Raw genomic sequence first — 19558 nt, 5'->3', positions numbered from 1 at the left:
ATGCAGTCTAATGCTTCTACAACTGAGTTCAGTCTCTTAGTTCAAACATTTTATTCAGCATATTTAATAGAACATGTAAGAGCATTAACTAACCCTTTCAGGATACAACTTGGTTCTTAAAGAGTTCCCGGAGAAATGGGGAAATGATGGAAAGCCTTAAACACTTTGGCTGCATTTTCAAAGATTAGAATTCTTCATCCTTATTTAATAGTGTTCATACTTACATCTTTACAAATGGAGCCAAAAATGAACTGAATGAATGAAAGATGGCTTGTGCATTTACATAAAATGCATCCTTTGATGTTTAGGAGACAAACATTGAAAAGTGACTATAACCTCAAAAGGTGTACCATATATTACAGGTTATTGCATGGGGGGAGCGGGAGGGGGACTGGGGGGGCATTCATGGAACAGATCTGTCCGGATGCCACAACAGCAACACTACATAAAACCCAAAACCAAAACAAAAGGTCACAGTAATACATTCACACCATTCTAGGAACAGTGACCACAGGCCATCCAGATCCTCATCAATTCTTCACCCTTCACAGTCTCCAGGGGGAGTGGAACTCTGATGCGGGGAGAGGAGTGCAGTGTGTCGTTTCAAAGTTCCGCATGTACTTCCGCGCCTTAGAGAGACAGAAAAGACAGCGAGAATGAGAGTTGCAGGACCGCAATGAAGGAACAGCACAGAACTTGATTATATTAGGGTCGATCTGTCTGGCTCAGTCCCTTACAAATCTCCCTCTTCTCTTACACTGGAGGTGGATAAAGCCTATTTTGGGGGGAGGCATTAACAGGGGAGGAAACGTACAGCATTAGCTGTAATTGATGGCACTCCTCTAGTTTGATGTTAAATGACTTCAATAAGCAAAGCTCGGTAAAATATATTACACCAGTCACCCTAAGAGCACAGGTAAGCTGGTTACTATAGCGACCACGAGAGTGTTCCTCAGTGGTAATGATGTCCTGGCTGTGATTTATTTATCTTACCAGTGCGAGAGAAGGGGGAAGGTGAGCCCAACATTAAATAAGAAAATATGGCTCAATGGGGAAAAAAGGAAGTTAGACTTCATGCTGTTTTAAAATTTGTGAATATTTGGAAGTAGAACGTGACAAGACCCAAGACAGAACTCTACACACCTAGAGAGAGTCAACGGGCAACAGGAGGTTATTTTCTTACCAAAAAAAGAGCCAGTTGTCGTCTGCCCTCTAGAGCCATGTCTTCACCTGCAAGACAGCGAGTCACCAGCTTTCAAACATGTCGGTGACCTCATTTGCTAAGGAAATGTGAAATGACCCCAGACTTACCGACACTCCACGGGAACAAAACATCTCTGTCAGCCTGATAGGACTGCAGCACAGACACACACCAGTCGTCGTCCACTTCATAGCCACTGTAAACGGAAGCTGACGAGAGTAAGAGAGCCAGGATTAGAACACTGCATAAATTATACAACCTTTTTTTTTCCTTTTTCAAACACCTAAAGGTGTTCCACTCACCTTCCTCTATATAATTGGACGCGCCCAACCACTGTTTGACGGCTCGGACCCCTTCATCCGTCATGATTTTAGGGTACCTGAGCAGATGCAACACATCGCCACACATGTCAAGTCCAATTGTTGTATGTAAGAGAGAGAACAGCATCATCAGATGTGTTGACAAAGATCAGACCAACCTGAACTGGAGTAGTTTGAGCAGGAGGTTGTTTCCTCTGTTAGACGTGACGTCCTCTGGACCCCTGAGACACATTAAAAACAAATTCTTACAGTCTCGCTCCAAAAATCCAATGATGTGAAACTTGTTTTACGATAAAACTTTAAACTCACGAAGTGGTAATGATCTCGTCCCTGGTTCTCCTGATCAGCAGGACTGGTCCCTGGTATCTGGAGGAGGAAAAGGAGGCATCACTATGAAACAAATGAAGATGAAAATAATCCACTCGTATATTGTGCCCTGATGTAGACTTTGACTTTTTCTGATTCATGTCTCTGTGGACAGACTGTCCACTCACTTGAGAAGCTGCTCAGCGTTGTTGAGGTTCATGTACTGCCTGACTGTGTGCTGCACCAGGGGCCCTGAGACAGAACACACATATTAGCTGTTGTACCAAAGCTGCAGACTAAACTTTCACGATGTAACTCGTAGGACTCACTCCAGCTGTCGGGCATGACCTTGAGAGCCAAAGGCAGGAGGTCATCAAAAGAAGCATCCAGTACCAATGCTTGGATCTCTGGGTATGACATCACAGCCCAACTGGCTGTGAAAACAAATGAGGGGGGAAGAGTCACAGAAAATAAAAGATGGGGAGAAGGACAGAGAGGAAGGACGTATTAAATACCTGTGAATCCTCCTATGGACCAGGCATATATGACAATGTTGCTCAGCTGGAAGCCCAGTTTGTGTATCGCAAACTGAATCACTACATCCATGGCGTTGGCTTCATTCTGTGGAAATGGCACCCCCTGACAGAAATGAAGAAACATTTTTTTTTTTAAAAGCAATCTGAGTGCCTCGTGAAGCAGAGTAGTCACTGTCAGTATCAAACCATGCCCTACTTAGGAAATATCAGATTTTAAATGTTATTCACTCCCGCTGACACAAACCACAAGAGTGTATGTGCCTTGTGCAACTGCCCAACTGAAACTAGAATTTCAACATGCTGTTCTACTGCACTGTTTGCTGCTACTATATAAAGAACAGGCATACACTCCAGGCAAATGGACTGATTAAATATGTTACCAAATGTGACAAGACTGTTTACCGTGCTGCCTCCAAACCCCGGGTGGTTCCAGCCCAATACAGAGTAGCCACCTAGAAACACAAGATATAACAGAGACCATTTCACACCATGGAGATGCCGAGCTTTTCTTTTCTTTCCAAAAAACAATGTTGAACAGAACCATGAAATATTTTGACACTTGTGAAGAAGGAAATTTCTCACCCTCCAGGGGGGTGTTCATGCACCCCACCTCATAGAAGCCTGCATTCCCCTCACAGCAGATGACCTGTGACCAGAATTCATACATTTTTAGAGCCACCGATAATGTGAATGATGTGTAAAAGCCAAAAGTACAAAAACAACAAATCACTGCAGACATTTACCAGAGTCTGGCCACTCTGCCCCCTGTCTCTTCTTCGATCGACAAACATGGTGTCGATCTCGTTACCGTCACAGGCCACCAGCTTGTTCCTCTGGCCGTCAAACTGTGACACAGCGGAGGAGGAGAGTGAGTCAGAGTGATCACTCTTTATTAGGATGATTAAAGGTGTTTAGAGAGAGAAGGAGAGTTTTTTCTAACCTCTTCTATTAGCTTCGCCTGTCCCCCCTGGAGCATGGGTTTCATAGCCTTCTGCAGTAAACCCACAGAGCCGGGATAGAGCATCCTCCTCCCAAACGAGTGAGCGATAAGATAACTGGAGAGGGCGGGAATAGATGATGTGGTACAGTTTGGAAAATACTACAAGATGAAATCAAATGAAATGCAAACTATGAACATGAATGTAACTTTTTGTGGAAATACACTTATTTGCCATCCTCCGAAAAGCAAGACAGTCAGAGACCAGCTGACTGTTAGCTTAGCACAAGAAATGGAAGTGCATGAGCAGGTTAGCATGCCGCCATCTTGCCTGCTCCACTTTGTTCCTCCTCTGTGTTTTCGGGTTCAAATAGAGAAAGTTCCGGATCTTGATTTGACCAGAGGTTAACATCCTCATCATCTCTTGAAAAAAGTTGCTCCTCTGATCATCAACAAATGTGCCATTTTGCTGGCAGAACATGTGATGGGGTTTTTGAGGTGATGTGTCGAATCACTGCCCCCAGTTAGGACAGTAGTTCCAATGATGTGACAGATCCTAAAATAACAATGTCTCATTATCATATTATTGGGCGGCATGGCTCAGGGGTAGAGTGGCCGTCTAGCAACCGAAGGGTCGCTGGTTTGATCCTCGACCCCGGTGACCATGTCGAAGTGTCCTTGAGCAAGATACTGATGAGTAGGTTGGCGCCTTGCATGGTAGCCTCCACCATTAGTGTGTGAGTGTGTGTGTGTGAATGGGTGAATGAGATGACACTGTAAAGCGCTTTGAGTGCCGCTAAGGTAGAAAAGCGCTATATGAAATTGAGTCAATTTTTTTTCCTTTTAACCATTATTTCAATGTATTATTTCATAGCAACTGTTTGGTTGTATTTATGCCACAAAGACTTTTAATGGAGGTATGCTAGCCTGCCCATTCACTATTATTCATTGCACTACGCTAGCTAGCTCTCAGCCGGTCTTTGAGGGTCTCAGCTGCCTAATGCACACACAGGAAAGAGAAGAGTATCCATCTTCACATCTGGCTTTGGAATGATGGCGAATTACCACATTTTCCCCAAAAGATGGTGTGTTCCTCTAAAGCGTAACACTGCAACATACTCTCCCTATTCCTTTATTGCAAATCTAATGACATATGAGCACAGTCCTGTAGTCAAGGTTTGGATCTTTTACCTGATGATGTGGCATGGCAGAGTGCGCACAGAGTGGAGGACACTGTCAGCTGCCCCTCTTAGCCTTGGCTCTGGCTTCAGCAGAGAAACACCAGCCTTGGAGAGTTTCCTGTGTATGAAATGCTTACAATGAGATATTTGACATTCAGTTGGTACATTTCAGTGATTTATTTTATGGTGTCTTAAAACATTGATTTAGAATGAGCTGACCAAAATGAGTACCGAACAGCCAAACTTACGGATTGTTGACTTCTGTCCAGCTGAAATCCGAAGGCCAGCAAGAGAAGTCAAAGTCGTAGCACCTCAGTTTTTTCTACAAAGGAAGCAGGAAACAAAAGCTCTCCACCCTGTTCTGATTCAAGTGCTCATACAGATTTGTAATCATCTATGTGCCTCCTTCCTCCCCAGACATTCATTTTGATACAAATAGGGAACCCTGTTGCAAACCACCAGTCTGATTATCTCACTTTGTTTTCTGTCGAGTGATTCTTCTTTGTCGCTTCAAGAATAGAAATGAACTGAAGATACTCGGAGTTCTTCCATCTCCCCCAACCTTGAGGAGGAAGAGAAACGGGAAGGAGAGAAAGAGGTGAAAAGCAAAGACAGAAAGTGTGAATGTAGGACAAAAACACATTTTGCTGCAAAGCCTCAAGGCTGTATTTTGTATGCTTACTGGGTATAGACCTTGTGCAGCTGTCTCAATGTTAATGAAATCATATTGGCATGCAGCATATGCGGCGAATATTGTGATATCTAAAGATGATGGAATTGAATTAGCCAGTTGAAATCTGTCGCCTCACCTCTGAGACAGGCAACTCCTAGAAGACACACCAGTACCGTTCCAACATACTGACTCACTGGAACCAACTTACTGCTGCAGATGTAGCCTGAAAAAAGACAGAAAAAAGATATTCACACAACCTTTCTGTTATTGCCAGAATTGAGCCTCATTAATAGGCACCAATCCTCAGATTCACAATCTGACCTTACAACCATGTACAGAATCAATATCAGAAGCCCAATTATACACACAGGAGCAGCACACAACCTCAAGTAATTAATTTCTATTGATGTGCCGTCTGATTGCGTGATTCATTACATTAATTCAATATTGAAGCAATTGTGACGAACACCCGCTCACCTTAAAATGGCACATGTTCATCCTTAATGGAGGATTAAATGTCAAACGGAAGCTCTAGAATTTGTTAAGTCAAAACCTTCTGAGAACGCCTGAAGCATGTCCAGCAAAAAAGTATAATAGAATTGTAGACAAGAGAAAAACAACAGTATGTTCTCATTTCTGGCACTGCAACAATTTCCAATTCTGAATTATCATGAACGACATTATTATCCATTGATTTATAAATGATCACCACATCTCCAAAAATGAAGGAGGACGGTGAAACTGAAACTATTGTACCTCCTTTCACACGTTCAGGTTTTAAACCAAAATCTTTCATGTTTGTTACATATCAAAGTACAATGCCCAATTGTGAGAGATGCATCACCTCATATCCCACCAAATAATAATCCGGATATTCACTTGTGTTTTGTGGATATACAGCATCCAAATGCATGAAAAGTGGACAGGGAAAAGGATGTTCTAATTACAGCTTGGTCTGATCAATATAGGAAAAGACAACTACATACCGTTGTGTTATCCAAATGCTTTTATGTGATAAATGAACACCTTGTCCTGGATGGAGCATTCTCCATTTATACAACCCTGTGCTACAACAACTTACTGTAATGACTCTGTCATAACTAAGGCTGCCACCGACAATTATTTTCAGTATTGACAATGCCAACAATTATTTTCCTCGACTATTAGATTCCCTGCTCACTGGGTTAAATGTCAATAAATAGTAAAAACTGCCCACAGCAGCTTCTCAGGTTTTAAAATGTCTTGCTGTGGGTTATAGACGGACAAAAACCACTTTGCTAAACCATTTTCTCTTAAGATATTCTGACTAACAGCAATGACCTGTACCAGTATCATGTTGACTGGTTAATTGGATGGTGAGACAAAAATGCATTACTAATAAGACAGGAGAAATTATTTTTGGCCTTCTTCCTGCAGCTGCCAGCAGTCACAATTCACATAGAGGACATGAATCCATTTAATATATACCTGGATGTTATATTTGCCCTCCTACATGTGTTGGAATTCTCACAGAAAAGAATTCATTTGTTAGAAAGTGCATTTACCTTCTATGCAAACTGAGACCTTTACAGGCCAGTCACTGGATTAACATGTTTTTTTTTCCAAAATCAGTTTTTCAGGCTGTCATGTTGCACTTAAAATTAAATTTTACAAGCAACACAGATCTCAAGACACTCTATTCAACTTTCTCACAACAAGAACACAATGATAAGACTCTCTTCTGACCAAAACCAACACCCCCTCCTGCCTTCTAATGGGCAGTTTCAAGTCCTTCAATTCAAACTGGGAGGATTATGAAACCTTTACATATCGGTCTGCTATGCTGCCAAACCAAATTCAACATGACAATAAAAGATGCAGACAATATATGTAAGACTGTCATGAACTCTTTAATGTTTTTTGTTGGTATTTGAACATGTTCAAACATCCACCATCAAACAGCTCACCTTTCCTGTAGAGATAGCAGAGCAGAAGAGGGGAACTGTAGTAGGAGAGGGACCACAACGCTGAAGCCTGGAGGGAGTGCACACGCACGCACGCACACACACACACACACACACACACACACCACAGATCATTACATTATTGCTGAAAAACAAGCAAACAAACAAACAACTATGCTGCAATAATCATCTTACCCAACCAAGGATGCTATCGGTGTGTTTTTCCAGAGTTCTAGGTTGGTAGTTCCATCCCTGTTAGCACATGAACAAAGTAATAATCTTACTCAAACTTTCAGGCATATTTTCCATACCTCTTAGCATTGCTATAGCCATTACGTTTATGGAACAATAACGTTTTGAGTCATAAAATGTCTCTAAAACGTCCCTTTGATGATATTGACATTGCTGCTCAGCTTGTACCTTTCTGTTCTCAGCATGTCCTCTCGCGTGCTACTGTTAGCATAACGTCATTATGCTACATAATGAAGCTACAGTTAGCTGCACTGTTACAAATACGGTGTAAAAGGACAATAAAGGGATCGCCCATAGAAGAACAAGGGTATCGATGTAAGACTCTCATCCCATTCATTTACAGGCTGTCGCCCCTGGCCTTACAGTGTAGTGACAACCAGGTTTCAACAACAAACACCTGACACTTCCGGGACCTGCATCGCTGTTAACTGACTAAACACCGATCGGTTTGGCAGTCAGCTGATGTGAAATAGATGTAAAACAAAGGAGATATCCGTACCCTCCTCCCTGTCCTGCCTTCAAGTTGAGACTGGTCCGGTGAACGGTGAATTCTATGAAGATGAGGCCCTAAAACACAACGCAGCCACATCCAGCCGGCCATTCTTCCACTGCGGTGACGACGGAAGCCTGCACTGATCAAAACTCTCAAAGGCAAAAACGCTCAGACATTTATTTAAGTATATTTATTGGACAAAAGCTAGGTTACATACAAATTTCCAATACTTTAAATATAAAATGATACCAATGACCAAAAGAAAAAGGACAGCTTCTAGATTATTAGACAAATATAAGAAAGAAGCTGGACAAAACCAGTAAAAAAAAACAACAACAAATAAACAAAAACAACATGGCAGATGTTTGGGAGAAATCTTCTTTCCCTCTACTTGTGCAGCCCCATGACAATAAGATTGTGAGAGAAAAGTAAAACAAACAACTGAATATCAGTGTTGGGTCCTGAGACAAACCTTAATGCTTGTGGGACATGGTTCTCAGTGTTTTTGTGTGTGTGCTAAGCTATTGATAGTTTAGAACACACACACAAGAACCAACTACAACATTCAGTTGTTACTTCTGCTTATAAAGGCCCACTGCTGCTGTGGGGAACTGAGTGGATGTGACAGCTGGATGAGGAGGAGATGTGGGTAGGTGATCAGCTCTGACATTGCTCGTATCTGAAAACAGAGCACAAAGAGAAACTCGCTCAAAAATCTCCCGTCCCCCAGTCTCTTTTATTCGTCCTTAAACACAAACACAGACAGCCCACGCAACAACAACACACAGGCGAAGGAGCGCTGCCTGTCAGCGAATGGGGTGATATTATGCCACTGTGTCAGAGTGATGTTCAGGCCAGCATGATTGCTGAGTGTGAGAAGAATGTAAGGGGCAGATGACTGACAGCGCAAACACACATAATAAACACACAGATTCACACACACAGGTGATGCAAGCCTTTTTGCTTACCGCTCCAGTTCCTTATAGACATCCTCTTCTCTTGGCTTCAAATCCTGGCATGAAGAGGAAAAGGGGGAAGGGAGGATGGGGAAAAGAGTTGAACAGTGAAGAGAAGGATAAAGAGAGAGATCCATGTTGCTGAGGCCAGATTTATGTCCCTCTAGTGTGTAATGAGATTGATTTGTTAATACCACTAATGTAGGGGTGACAGTTGAGAGGCAGTGGGTTTATCTGAGAGAGGCCTGACAGATTGCAGGAGAGGACTGCAAGTGTGAGGGAAGACATATCTGCTGACAGCTTAGGGAAGGAGCAACAGAGAGAGAGAGTCTGCGTTCAGTGCTTGATGCGTGTATCACAACTCCTCACACATATGCACTATGCCTCTGTGAGTGTGAATGTGTGCACAGTCACTCACCATGTAGACTGAAGCCTGAGAAGCCTGTTGGGAAGGGAGTGAAAGCAGGTTTAATGAACAACAAGTCACAAAGTGGGAGAGATGGTGGTAATTAGAAGGGAAAAACAAACTAAGTGCATAAAGGGTGGCTTAGACTTCACAACACCGGGAGATCGATAACAATCAATGCCTAGTTATTAACCATTTATTAATGCTCTGTGTGACCTTTATTGTAAAGTTGGGAACAAGTGTCCTTCTACTTCACCCTAACCCTCCATCCTCCCCCTAAACTCCCACCAGTTTTTGCTGTAACTTGTAACATGTAACATGAAAACCATCTTTACTTAATAATTACAAGACACATTAAAGAATGCGATGAACGGGGAAGACTAATTAAATCCAGAGTGCCTTATAAATGTCTCTATTCCAATCACCTGTCTGGTGTCTTCAGGATTCTCATAGATGTTCTCGGCTTCACCAGAGGCGACAGACAGAGACTGCTCAATACCTGAGGAAGAGACACTCACACTCTATTACATATACACTCAAACACGAGGAGGGGCATGGGGGGGGGGGGGGGGGGGGGTCATTACAACAAACCTAGAGGATTTTAAGACCCACATCATTCAGTGGCAGCCAACAAGGTTCGAAAATGGATGAAATACAAGAGAGCTGTCAAAGAAAAAGAGATTGCCAGAAGACTCACCACGATCACAAATGTGTTTCCGTCTCCATAGCAACACACCGACAGCAACCAGGGGCACCAAAAGTAAAGCAAACAGAGAATAGAGCGGCGAGGGTGTGGCGTCATTGTCGTCCTCTACAAAAAAAGGGGAAAAAGTGAGAGAAGAAAAGCTTGAATGTTTCAAGAAACAAGGTTAATATAAAACTTAGAGCAGACTGTCTGTCTTGGAGGATGTGACATAAAAGGATGTCCAGACATGTTATTGCTTTTTGTTCTCCAGTTTTGATCTTCTGTTCAAATCAAGAGGAGGCAATCTTTTCTTTTTCCTCCAACTATAGATTTGAGACATTCAAGATTTACTCTGCGTGTTACATGCATTTGCATCACTCTGCTGTCAGTCACAGACAATGGGTGCAGTGGAAGACTGCGAGGAAAACCAGGCACTGTCAGACAAAGTGAATAGTTGGTACAACAGCCTAGTAGACATCGATCTGACAGATCCTCAGTCTGGGCAACAAACGCTGTCAATATTAAATGTGGACAAGAAGAAAATCAGAAGCATCAAAAAGACCAGATACTGGTGGTTCATTACACAGAGCCTTGGCAATACCACTTCCATTAGGTTTGCAAATGCTAATGCTTTCCTCGATGTTTATCTGTACGTAAAGTAGGGAAAGAGCTCATGTCCTTGACATCTGCACCTTGTAACAAATTGCCTACAGGCAAACTGACACTGCAAACTGCTACATCTGCCTGTCAATAAAGAACTTGAAACATGCGGACAGAAAGTGAAGGCATGGTTTTTATGGTCACTGTCTACTATATTGTAGACAGAGAGCACATGCGTGAGATTAAACCTGTCAGGTTTGTTTTTTTCTCTTTCTTTTGCATAATGAGGATGACATCAGACTTGTAAAACAGCCGTTGGGTGACAGAGGAAGCAGGAGGGAGGTGCTTGTTTCCACAGAGACTGCTGTAACTTAGTGTCTCTGAACAAGTGTTATGTCACTCCCTGCTTGCTGTTCATGGAACAAAAATCTACAGGACATCTTTGGATTAAAATAGAGAAGCCTAAAAAAGAGCATTACAAAGACTTACATTACAAAAGCATTACATTACAAAAGACTTTTGTGTAATTGTCATCATTAAAACACAATTTATGCAATGTGAAGAAGCCAGGCAAGTTCACTCAATCATCCCATCAACTTTGGACAAATTTTGTTTGTAGAAGAATTGACCCTCTGGCTTCACCTTAGCCCTGGTGTCACAGCTATTAGCCACCCTCAAAGCAATCAGTCATTATGGGCTGTGTGAGGTGTTATTAATTGGTGAAAATGCATAGAGGTTGCTAATGGAATATTGTGGTGAGTGCTGACCCAAAGACTGACCTGCACTGTTCTCCATACCAGCTTTAACGCATGAATTATGGTAATTGAGTGCAGTGAAGTGATGCACAAGTGCTTCCAGTATCTCAGTATCTCCTCTCTCTCTTTTTTCTTCTCTCTCTCTTTTCTCATCCTCCTAGATCTCACTTATTTGCTTCTTCTATTGGCACTTCATCTCGATTTCATCTCCGATGAGGTAGGGGGAGTTATATCAGTGCGATTGTAGAGGAGGGTGGCTGATAGGCAGTACACCAAAAAACTGCTTGAATGCTTTGCAAATGATGGGACAAGTCAAGCTAGGAAGTGATTGCAAAGCATCCCTGACATCTGAAGTATTTTGTGTACTGTAGAAGACATTGATTGCATCAGTTTTGCATTTGATAAATTATCACACAGATGATTCTTCACTGCAAGATCTTTTAACTACCTCTGCTGGTGCTAAAGTTTGATTACAGAGCATTACATATCTGACTTGATGCAAGTTTGGTTATTTTCAGTTAACTGAGAAGTAGTTTCAGCTCTCTCGTCATATCAGCTGCCTTGCCTGCAGCATTGACCCCACTGATCGTCTCTTCCCCACCTAGCTATCAGACAAAAGTCTTGCTTTCTTTCTCCTGCTCCCTGTCTTTATCAGCCTCTCTGTTTCCTCCATGTCCATCACTCTTATAGCTGCACCATCAGTGTGCATCATGATGAGCTCTGGGCCCTCAGCCCAAGTGATACATCGGGATACAGGGATTGAACTCATCTCTTGCTGAGGGATTCACTCAACTGTCACATCGTCCTGTGCCCCCCTCCCCCCCACTGCCACAGATACAATAAGCCTGAATAATTTAGTTTTTGTGTGAGGAGATGTCCCAAGGTTCTCTCTCTTCTCTGTATAATTGCATATCAGCTGGTAGGGTAAAAAAAATGATAGTCTTTACAGTTTATACTCTATAAAAGAAACCAAGTATTAGTATTGTGGTGGACTTCAATGAAAAACTGGCACGTTAACAGACTATTATCTTCAAATTGCACGTCTTGACCCATAACCTCCTTTACTTATTCAAAGAAACACATCCCACAGACACCAGCTGACTGCGAGTAAGCTTCGTGCACTGACTGGTAGTGGACTGGAAGGGTTAGCATACCTCCATCAAGTCATCAGGTACACTTTTCATCAAAATGGTCTTTCCTTGCTTTAATAGAAATAGTAGTGTGGATAACATTTGTCATGAAATTTAAAATTGAATCTGATACATATCGTCAGAACTTCTTTTCGTTCCTTTCCGCAGTGATTTCTCACCAAAACTAATAGTAACCTCAGGCAACAAAAGAAACCGTCTATTCAAAACTACAAGAATACTTGATACTATTTGATGACTTTTGATGGAGGTATGCTAACATTCGCTTTCATTTCTCGTGCGGTTGGTGGTTAGCGGTTGGCTGGTCTCTGCATGTCTCAGCTCCTTAATGTATGCACAGAGGAGAGAAGGGTGTCTATCCTCTTGTCTGGCTGTGGGGAGGATGGCCAATAAGCATATTTCCAAAAGTGTGGTGTGTGCCTTTAAGAAAGTATAACATATGTTATCTGTCTCAGACTTTTTCCTCTGAAAACTATGATTTTTTTGACAAATGAGTTGACCTGAGGTCGGCCTGAGTGCTGCCTGATGTATCCTTCACAGAGCTCCTGTTGAGAATCATCCACATTCATGGTTCATTATCTCTACTGAGTTGACAGGACGTCTGCTGGGATTCTTGTATTAGTGATAAGATGTACTGTTGATAAAATCAGAAAGCAGTCTTTGTGTCACCATACCATCCATCCTACCTTTAGGGTGCAGTGTGAGAGTGTGCATGGCAATCTGCCCATTGTGCAGCTTCAGGGTGCATGTGTAGTTTCCGGCGGTGTCAGGGGTGATGGGTAAGGGCACAGTGGTAGTGATGCTACCAGGGCTGCTGCTAAACATGTTCAGCTTGTGACTGTTATTCTGGTATGTCCACTTGGCACTTAGGACCTGGGGCCGCTCTGTGTAGATGCACTTCAACTCCATCTTTGAGGAGGAACAATGGACTGTTGCTGTGAATGGGGAGGCAGAGGAGAACAGGAGTGCAGCGTTGGGGGGAGGGGAAATGTTAAAGGGGTATTAAATGGAGTAAAATCAGAAAAGAGGATGGATATGAGAAAAAGACAGGCAGGAGGAGTGGGAAGGAGGCAAGGCAGGGTGAATAGTGAGTAAAGGGATAGAGTATGAATACAGAAAAGGCCAAGGGCAGATGAGCGTAATGGGGTAAAAGGACAGCGATATGAAAAACAAAGAACAATTCAAAGAGAGGTCAAAATAATATATATTCATTAAAGGGATTTGCTGCTAATGTTTTGGTTGACTGTGACTGATGCTTAGTGTCTCATCAAACTGAAATGAGAATCCATCTGGGTGTAATCAAGCTCCACAGCCCCCCCCCACACACACACACATATAAAAACACACACCATTTCAGCCTTGATTAGTGTGATCAGCATGGGCCACCTACAGCCTTGGTGGGAGGGCAGCAGGTATAATCATACATAATGAATACTTTTAATGAGGTGGGGTAAAAATATATGCGGTCACATGATTGGTGTGGGGGTGAAAATGTGCATATGTGTGTGTGTATGTTTGAGAAAGATGCAGATACGTGAGGCAGTATGACAGTGACTGATAGGCTGGTCATGTCTGGGCAGCTGTGATGGATGCCAGTGGTACCGTGATTAGTAAACTCTTCCAAGGCTGCCATGACAGGTGTGTGTGTGTGTGTGTGTGTGTGTGTGTGTGTGTGTGTGTGTGTGTGTGTGTGTGTGTGTTGAATTTTGTATTTATAGGTGCAAATATATTCTTTGTGTTTTTGTAAAGGGCGATACCTCCCCAAGGCTGACTCATAAAAATCAACAGGTGGTCTGATTTTTCCTCTTACCTCAATGAATCTTCTGTATATCCTTTATTCATTGAATACAACATTTTATGAGCAACTGCCGGAAATTTTGTTTTGCATTTATCCCCCACAAATCAGAGTGGAGAACAATGTAATGCAGGAGCAGATAAGAATCTCTCTCAAAAACATACCAGCAGGGCAGAAGCTTGCCAGTCCTCTTTCTGTCCTTTAAAGGGAAAAACCTAACAAAATATGTTTATTTGCCATTCAATATGATAAGATCAATACAAATGCCTGTGGGATAATTATTACCCTGCCAATCTGGAGGTGATTAGCTTATCATAGAAATGGAAAGCCAAGGGAAACAGCCAGAGGGGCTCTCTCCAAAAATAAAAAACCCCATCTGTCTATCACCCAGCAGCTTGAGAGCTCATCAATTAACACATAATATCTTATTTGTTTAATATGCACATAAATAGGAAAGCCCATTGTCAATAATGTTGCTAGGAAACCAGTGGAGTTGCTAGATGTGCAGGTTGGTTGAGCTGTTGTTTGTCAAGACATTGTTTCTCATAACATGTAAATCCTTCTAAAATTGAAAAGTAATGCTTCTAGTGTAGCGGCCAGTGTTTGAGAGGCCAAAACTCATATTCTCTGACTTTGTTTTCAGAAGAAGAAGGAGGTATCACAATTAAATGTCTAATCTGCACTTAACCCATTTTCTACCGAGCAGTGAGCAACACTGTGAGGTGCTCAAGGACCAACTCCTAAACATATCAAGTATGTTGTTGAAGGTGAGGGGACAAGAATGCCCGGAGGAAACCAGCGCAGACTCAGGGAGAACATGCAAACCCCACAGAGAAATGACCAAAGTCTCTAACCAGGGACTTTCTTGGTGTGAAGCATCAGTGCTTCAGTGAAGTAAAGTAAGCCTCCGGGCTCTGGTCCTATAGGTGACTTACAGTGAAGCAATGCAACCTTTGCTGAATAACAGCCACTGTAGCAACTAGTAATGGGATAAAGGTCACTTACATACTAATATTATCCTCCAAAAACAAGGCTACTGTTCATACCGAGTCATACTGTAGCAATGTATTGACTCTCCTCCGTATTTGTTGTGTTATGCTAGTGGTCGATGAATTCTCATATATCTTTGAGCAAGAAAGTGATGAGGCATAAACTACAGACTCCAGTAACAAACGAAAGCTAAAGCAGCCTGAATGGCTGGAGAACTATAATGAATGCAATAGTGTCTTTACAAACTGTGACCTGCCACTGAATTACTTGATGGGCGTGAAAAAGTGTCATGTGAGCTTCATGGTCATGAAATCTTCAACCAGTTGAGCACCTAAGGGGGATTTTGGACCCACATGTTATACAGTGCTCTCCACCACCACTATAAATGATTTTTCTTTTGAGGGAATGATGCTAGGGCGGCACGGTGGTGCGGCACGGTGGTGCAGTGGTCAGCAAGGTTCCGGGTTTGAGACCTGGCTTGGGAACGGGATCTTTCTGTGTGGAGTCTGCATGTTCTCCCTGTGTGGGTTCTCTCTGGTACTCCAGCTTCCTCCCACAGTCCAAAGACATCAAGAGGGGACGAGGCTGATTGATGCTCTAAATTGACTGTAGGTGTGACTGTGAGAGTGAATGGTTGTCTGTCTCTATGTGTTGGCCCTGTGATGGACTGGCGACCTGTCCAAGGTGAACCACCTCTTGCCTGAAAGCCGCTGGGATAGGCTCCCCCCCCCCCCCCCCCCCCATGACCCTTAATAGGATAAGCGGAAGAAAATGGATGGAGGGGAATGACGCTAATCCCCTTAGCAGAGTTAAGTAAACTTTAATTAATAATGCCAAGGAGCACTGGAGCTGCTTTGGCAGCTTGTGGTTTACCCAACACCTTAATGACAAGTGTTTTCCCTCATTCTGCCCCCATCTGTATTTGCGTCAAATGAAAACCAGTGTATCATAAAGTTCTTCTGAAGCAAATCATTAGTAATTCATCACAAGTGCATGACATGACAGCATTTACAATATGTCACAGGGTTATCATAAAACTGACACCACTTGTCTCGTAAATCCCACCCCTCTCCTTGTTTTATTCCTGTTAATTTATGCCTTCTGCTTTACCTCTCACCACCTGACCCTGGTACGTACCTTTCAGCACACTGAGCATGGTCTGCTGGCTGTAGCTATGGTCGTTGATGAATACTTTACAGATGTATTTGCCTGCATCCTGGAGCACAGGGGTAAGTAGAAAGGAAAAGCTCCCAGCTTCTGCATTGTAGGGTGGACCAGCCAACTTGAGCCTCTGGCTTTTAGTGGATAAAAAAGAGGTACCTCTCCAGCGATCATACTTGTGGACCAAACTCCTAGTACTGTCTCTAGTGTTTGGAGCTTGCCAGTACAGTTCGACGTAGTCCCCAGCAATAGGAGCACAGGTCAAGAGGAAGGATGTCTGAACTGAAGTGGCTGTGGAGATTGCTTGTTCTGATGGAGAAAAAAGAAGATAAGAGTAACCCCAATGATGAGACAGATAGTGTCAGTGAGGAAGCTGAAGCAGGGATGATACCGGAAGGACAACAGTGTAAGAAGTCATATTGACAGGGAATTCAGAAGAAACATGATAAAAAGAGAGTGAATGGATGTTGGGGAGCAGATGTATAGTAAAAAAGAGCAGTGACAGAGAAGGGAAATGGAGATTCTCTAACAATAGGGATTACGTTCCTATATGCAAAGTTACTTGACATTATTAAGTTGGTCTCACATTCTGCTCTGCCTGATTAGTGAGCTGCTGACGCAGGACTTTCAGTCTACAGGTGCTACAAAGTCACTCACCATATACTGTATTGGAGATTTTGGCCACTTTGTCACCTGTGGAGAGCATGACAGGGGGTGGAGTAGCAAAAGACAAATAATGAATCATACATAGCAACTACAGTATAATATTCACAGGACAGGCAACATTTTAGTAGAGATCTATGGTAGACTTTTGTATCAATAAATAAGTTAAAAGTTGAAGAACTGTATCTACAGCTAAATAATGCAGCTTTTTGGTTTTCTGGCACTCCCACACCGACAGAAACATATTTCTCTGCAGCCTCACCGTTAACAGCAACATAGACGTTGAAGGAGAACAGAGTTTTGTTGCTTCTACCATGGGGGTGAATCACACAGACGTACGCTCCCTTTTCACTGGTCTTGACCTGCGGCAGCTTAGCCTCGACCACGGACTTGGGACTTTTCTCAGTCTTAAGGGAAATGCCAGTAGGTGCTAGCCAGGTGATCTTGCTGACAACTGTGTCAGGATTAACCCTGGCGATCAGACGCAGGGTGCTCCTCTGAAGAATGGGTGGAGTGGGCAAGATGGTGACTGCAGAATAGAAACAATTATTTTTACACATATTTGAATCTCCCAGTGACATAAAAGTAGCAACACCTCTCTTCTTGCTCTCTCTCTATGTATATATACATATATGTATGTATCTATGTATCTATCTAAATACATATACATGTACATACGTATGGATATTAGATATTGATATAAAATCTTAAATCTTATTTTAAAACTACAGAAGTGGCCCCAGCACTGTATATTTCAAATGCAAAAAAAAACCTTTAAAAATGGGATTTTTGTCATTGATGAAATACTACAGCATACAATTGCTGCATCTGGTCTAAATTAAAGCAATAGTAGCCCTACATATTTTATCTTTTAAAATTTGACAATGCAATATCTTTCATTCTGAAGCAAAATATTAATCTGCAGAGAAACAAAAGAAGTTGTCAGAACAATGAGGTAACAACTGAAGTTAATAATACTGTGGTGGAGTTGAAGTAAATGAAAATATACCAGTAAAGTAACATTCAGCAGCCAAAGCAAATCGACAGTCGTTTGTCACACAGATTATGTATCGTCATCTTTTCTACTATCTAACTTATCGATAACAAATGCCGGGCAGCATGGCTCAGAGGTGGCTGTCTAGCTACCAAAGGGTTGCTGGTTCGATCCTGATCCGAAGTGTCCTTGAACAAGATACTGAGCCCCTGATTGCTCCTGTCCACAATGGACTGGTGACCTGTCCAGAATGTACCCCGCCTCTCGCCCAATGTCACCTAGGATAGGCTCAAGCCCACCCCCCCCCCCCAACATATAAGCAGTATAGAAAATGGATGGATGGTGGATTTATCAAATGACTCTTGGAGAGATATAGAAGAAGTTAAAGAAACTGTCACAGATAAAAGAAAACAAGACCTGCAAAATGAAAGCATGTTCGAAGATCACATCAGAAGAACATCCACAGATAGCATCCACAGTTTCAAACAGGTAAAGAAATGATTTAATCGACATCTAGTGAGACATCAAATAAAACAATTTAAAATAAATGTAACCTGGCACGATAAAGACATACTATGTAAAACTGACAATTAAATATGGAATGATACATAATATATTGATGTACATAATATTTTATGATTCTCCTACCTGTGATAATGGCTAAAAGGATAATTCTCTCCTTCAGTATTTCCTTCTGCTGCTGTACCAAGCACATGTATCGACCACTGTCTTCCATTGTGGGTTGAAAAAACAGAGAAAAATTGCCAGTTTTTTGAAAGTTTGGGTCAGTCAATTGCATGGATGCCTTCAATGCAACACCGGTGAATGTTTTTTTCTCAGTGGCTAACAATGCTAGTTTCCACTCATCCGAGCCAGACAACTTCACCTTCCAGTTAATGGTTACTGGTCCCCTCACTGTTGGGTCAGTACAGACCAGGGTGGTTGGAGTTTTGTCTTTTACCATCACAACATCGTGCCAGTCTGAGGGAGAAAAGTTCAGAATTACAAACGGAGCATAATCAAGTAGCTTTGCAGTCATACCACAATCTGACGTCTGTTTTGTAACCTGGGTAAAACCAAACCGCAATAATCATGGGAAACTATGTCATGAACTCCACCTGACCCCCTTTGAAGAACTCTGGTAATGCAAGCCTCACCATTTACCTTCAATAAAACAGGCTAATTAATGTTTACACCTTACAACAAAAGCATTTCTAAGAAAACACCTGATACCTGTAAAGTGAGAAGAACAAACCGTGGAGCAGGAAACAAGAATAAAGGTAAGAAAACCCGACTCCATCACACATTTCAAGAAAAAACACTCTTGCTTCACCAGCTGTCTCTCCAATGTGGTATTGTTCACTTTCCTGCAGAAGAATGATTGACATGACAACACGTTTGCTGTGCATCTTTCTGCCCAACAGGATGTCACACTGCCAACACTAAGATAATCAACAGGAAACAACTGCTATTAATGCAGAATTATGTGTGTGCAAGACTGATATATTGTGTCATTGACACCACCAAATGTGAAAAGAACTTCTGGGCAATTATTCATAAAAC

The 19558-nt window shown here is 42.3% G+C and overlaps 2 protein-coding genes across 3 annotated transcripts; both read right to left on the bottom strand.

Annotated features, from left to right (window-relative positions):
- Window positions 1–28: 28 nt before the first annotated feature.
- Window positions 29–8040, bottom strand: abhd16a (abhydrolase domain containing 16A, phospholipase). Its single transcript, XM_086218166.1, has 20 exons — window positions 7849–8040; window positions 7293–7349; window positions 7101–7167; window positions 5291–5377; window positions 4958–5043; window positions 4730–4803; window positions 4492–4599; window positions 3304–3418; window positions 3107–3208; window positions 2946–3009; window positions 2766–2815; window positions 2343–2466; window positions 2157–2261; window positions 2016–2079; window positions 1831–1887; window positions 1680–1742; window positions 1504–1580; window positions 1312–1410; window positions 1184–1230; window positions 29–629 (listed from the first exon to the last, which is right to left on the bottom strand). Exons 1-20 carry the CDS (start codon window positions 7948–7950, stop codon window positions 546–548), a joined length of 1632 nt encoding a protein of 543 aa, XP_086074292.1. The 5' UTR covers window positions 7951–8040; the 3' UTR covers window positions 29–545.
- Window positions 8041–8381: 341 nt separating this feature from the next.
- Window positions 8382–19350, bottom strand: g6fl (g6f-like). Of its 2 annotated transcripts, XM_086218164.1 has the most exons (11): window positions 19229–19350; window positions 18644–18976; window positions 17264–17530; window positions 16996–17031; window positions 16315–16647; window positions 13079–13327; window positions 9902–10015; window positions 9630–9703; window positions 9217–9240; window positions 8811–8854; window positions 8382–8521 (listed from the first exon to the last, which is right to left on the bottom strand). In XM_086218164.1, exons 1-11 carry the CDS (start codon window positions 19293–19295, stop codon window positions 8500–8502), a joined length of 1563 nt encoding a protein of 520 aa, XP_086074290.1. In that variant the 5' UTR covers window positions 19296–19350; the 3' UTR covers window positions 8382–8499. The 2 variants fall into 2 exon arrangements, with proteins under 2 accessions (XP_086074290.1, XP_086074291.1); XM_086218165.1 differs by lacking the exon at window positions 8382–8521 and having other exon boundaries at window positions 8807–8854.
- Window positions 19351–19558: the final 208 nt, after the last annotated feature.

The sequence above is a fragment of the Aulostomus chinensis genome, chromosome 11 (assembly GCF_037954235.1).
Source record: "Aulostomus chinensis isolate RoL2024-O1b breed Wild chromosome 11, RoL_Achi_v1.0, whole genome shotgun sequence".
In the NCBI taxonomy this organism is placed as follows: domain Eukaryota; kingdom Metazoa; phylum Chordata; class Actinopteri; order Syngnathiformes; family Aulostomidae; genus Aulostomus; species Aulostomus chinensis.
This window is presented reverse-complemented; position numbering and strand designations above follow the sequence as displayed.

Coding starts and splice junctions, on each gene's coding strand:
- abhd16a (XM_086218166.1), bottom strand. CDS start 7,950: ATGGCCGGCTGGATGTGGCTGCGTTGTGTTTTAGGGCCTCATCTTCAT. Junction 7,350..7,848: donor AAGGCAGGACAGGGAGGAGG/GTACGGATATCT, acceptor ATGTGCTAACAG/GGATGGAACTACCAACCTAG. Junction 1,743..1,830: donor GACGAGATCATTACCACTTC/GTGAGTTTAAAG, acceptor AATGTGTCTCAG/GGGTCCAGAGGACGTCACGT.
- g6fl (XM_086218164.1), bottom strand. CDS start 19,295: ATGGAGTCGGGTTTTCTTACCTTTATTCTTGTTTCCTGCTCCACGGTT. Junction 17,032..17,263: donor CGTCTATGTTGCTGTTAACG/GTGAGGCTGCAG, acceptor TGCTCTCCACAG/GTGACAAAGTGGCCAAAATC. Junction 16,648..16,995: donor AATCTCCAATACAGTATATG/GTGAGTGACTTT, acceptor TTTCTCCATCAG/AACAAGCAATCTCCACAGCC.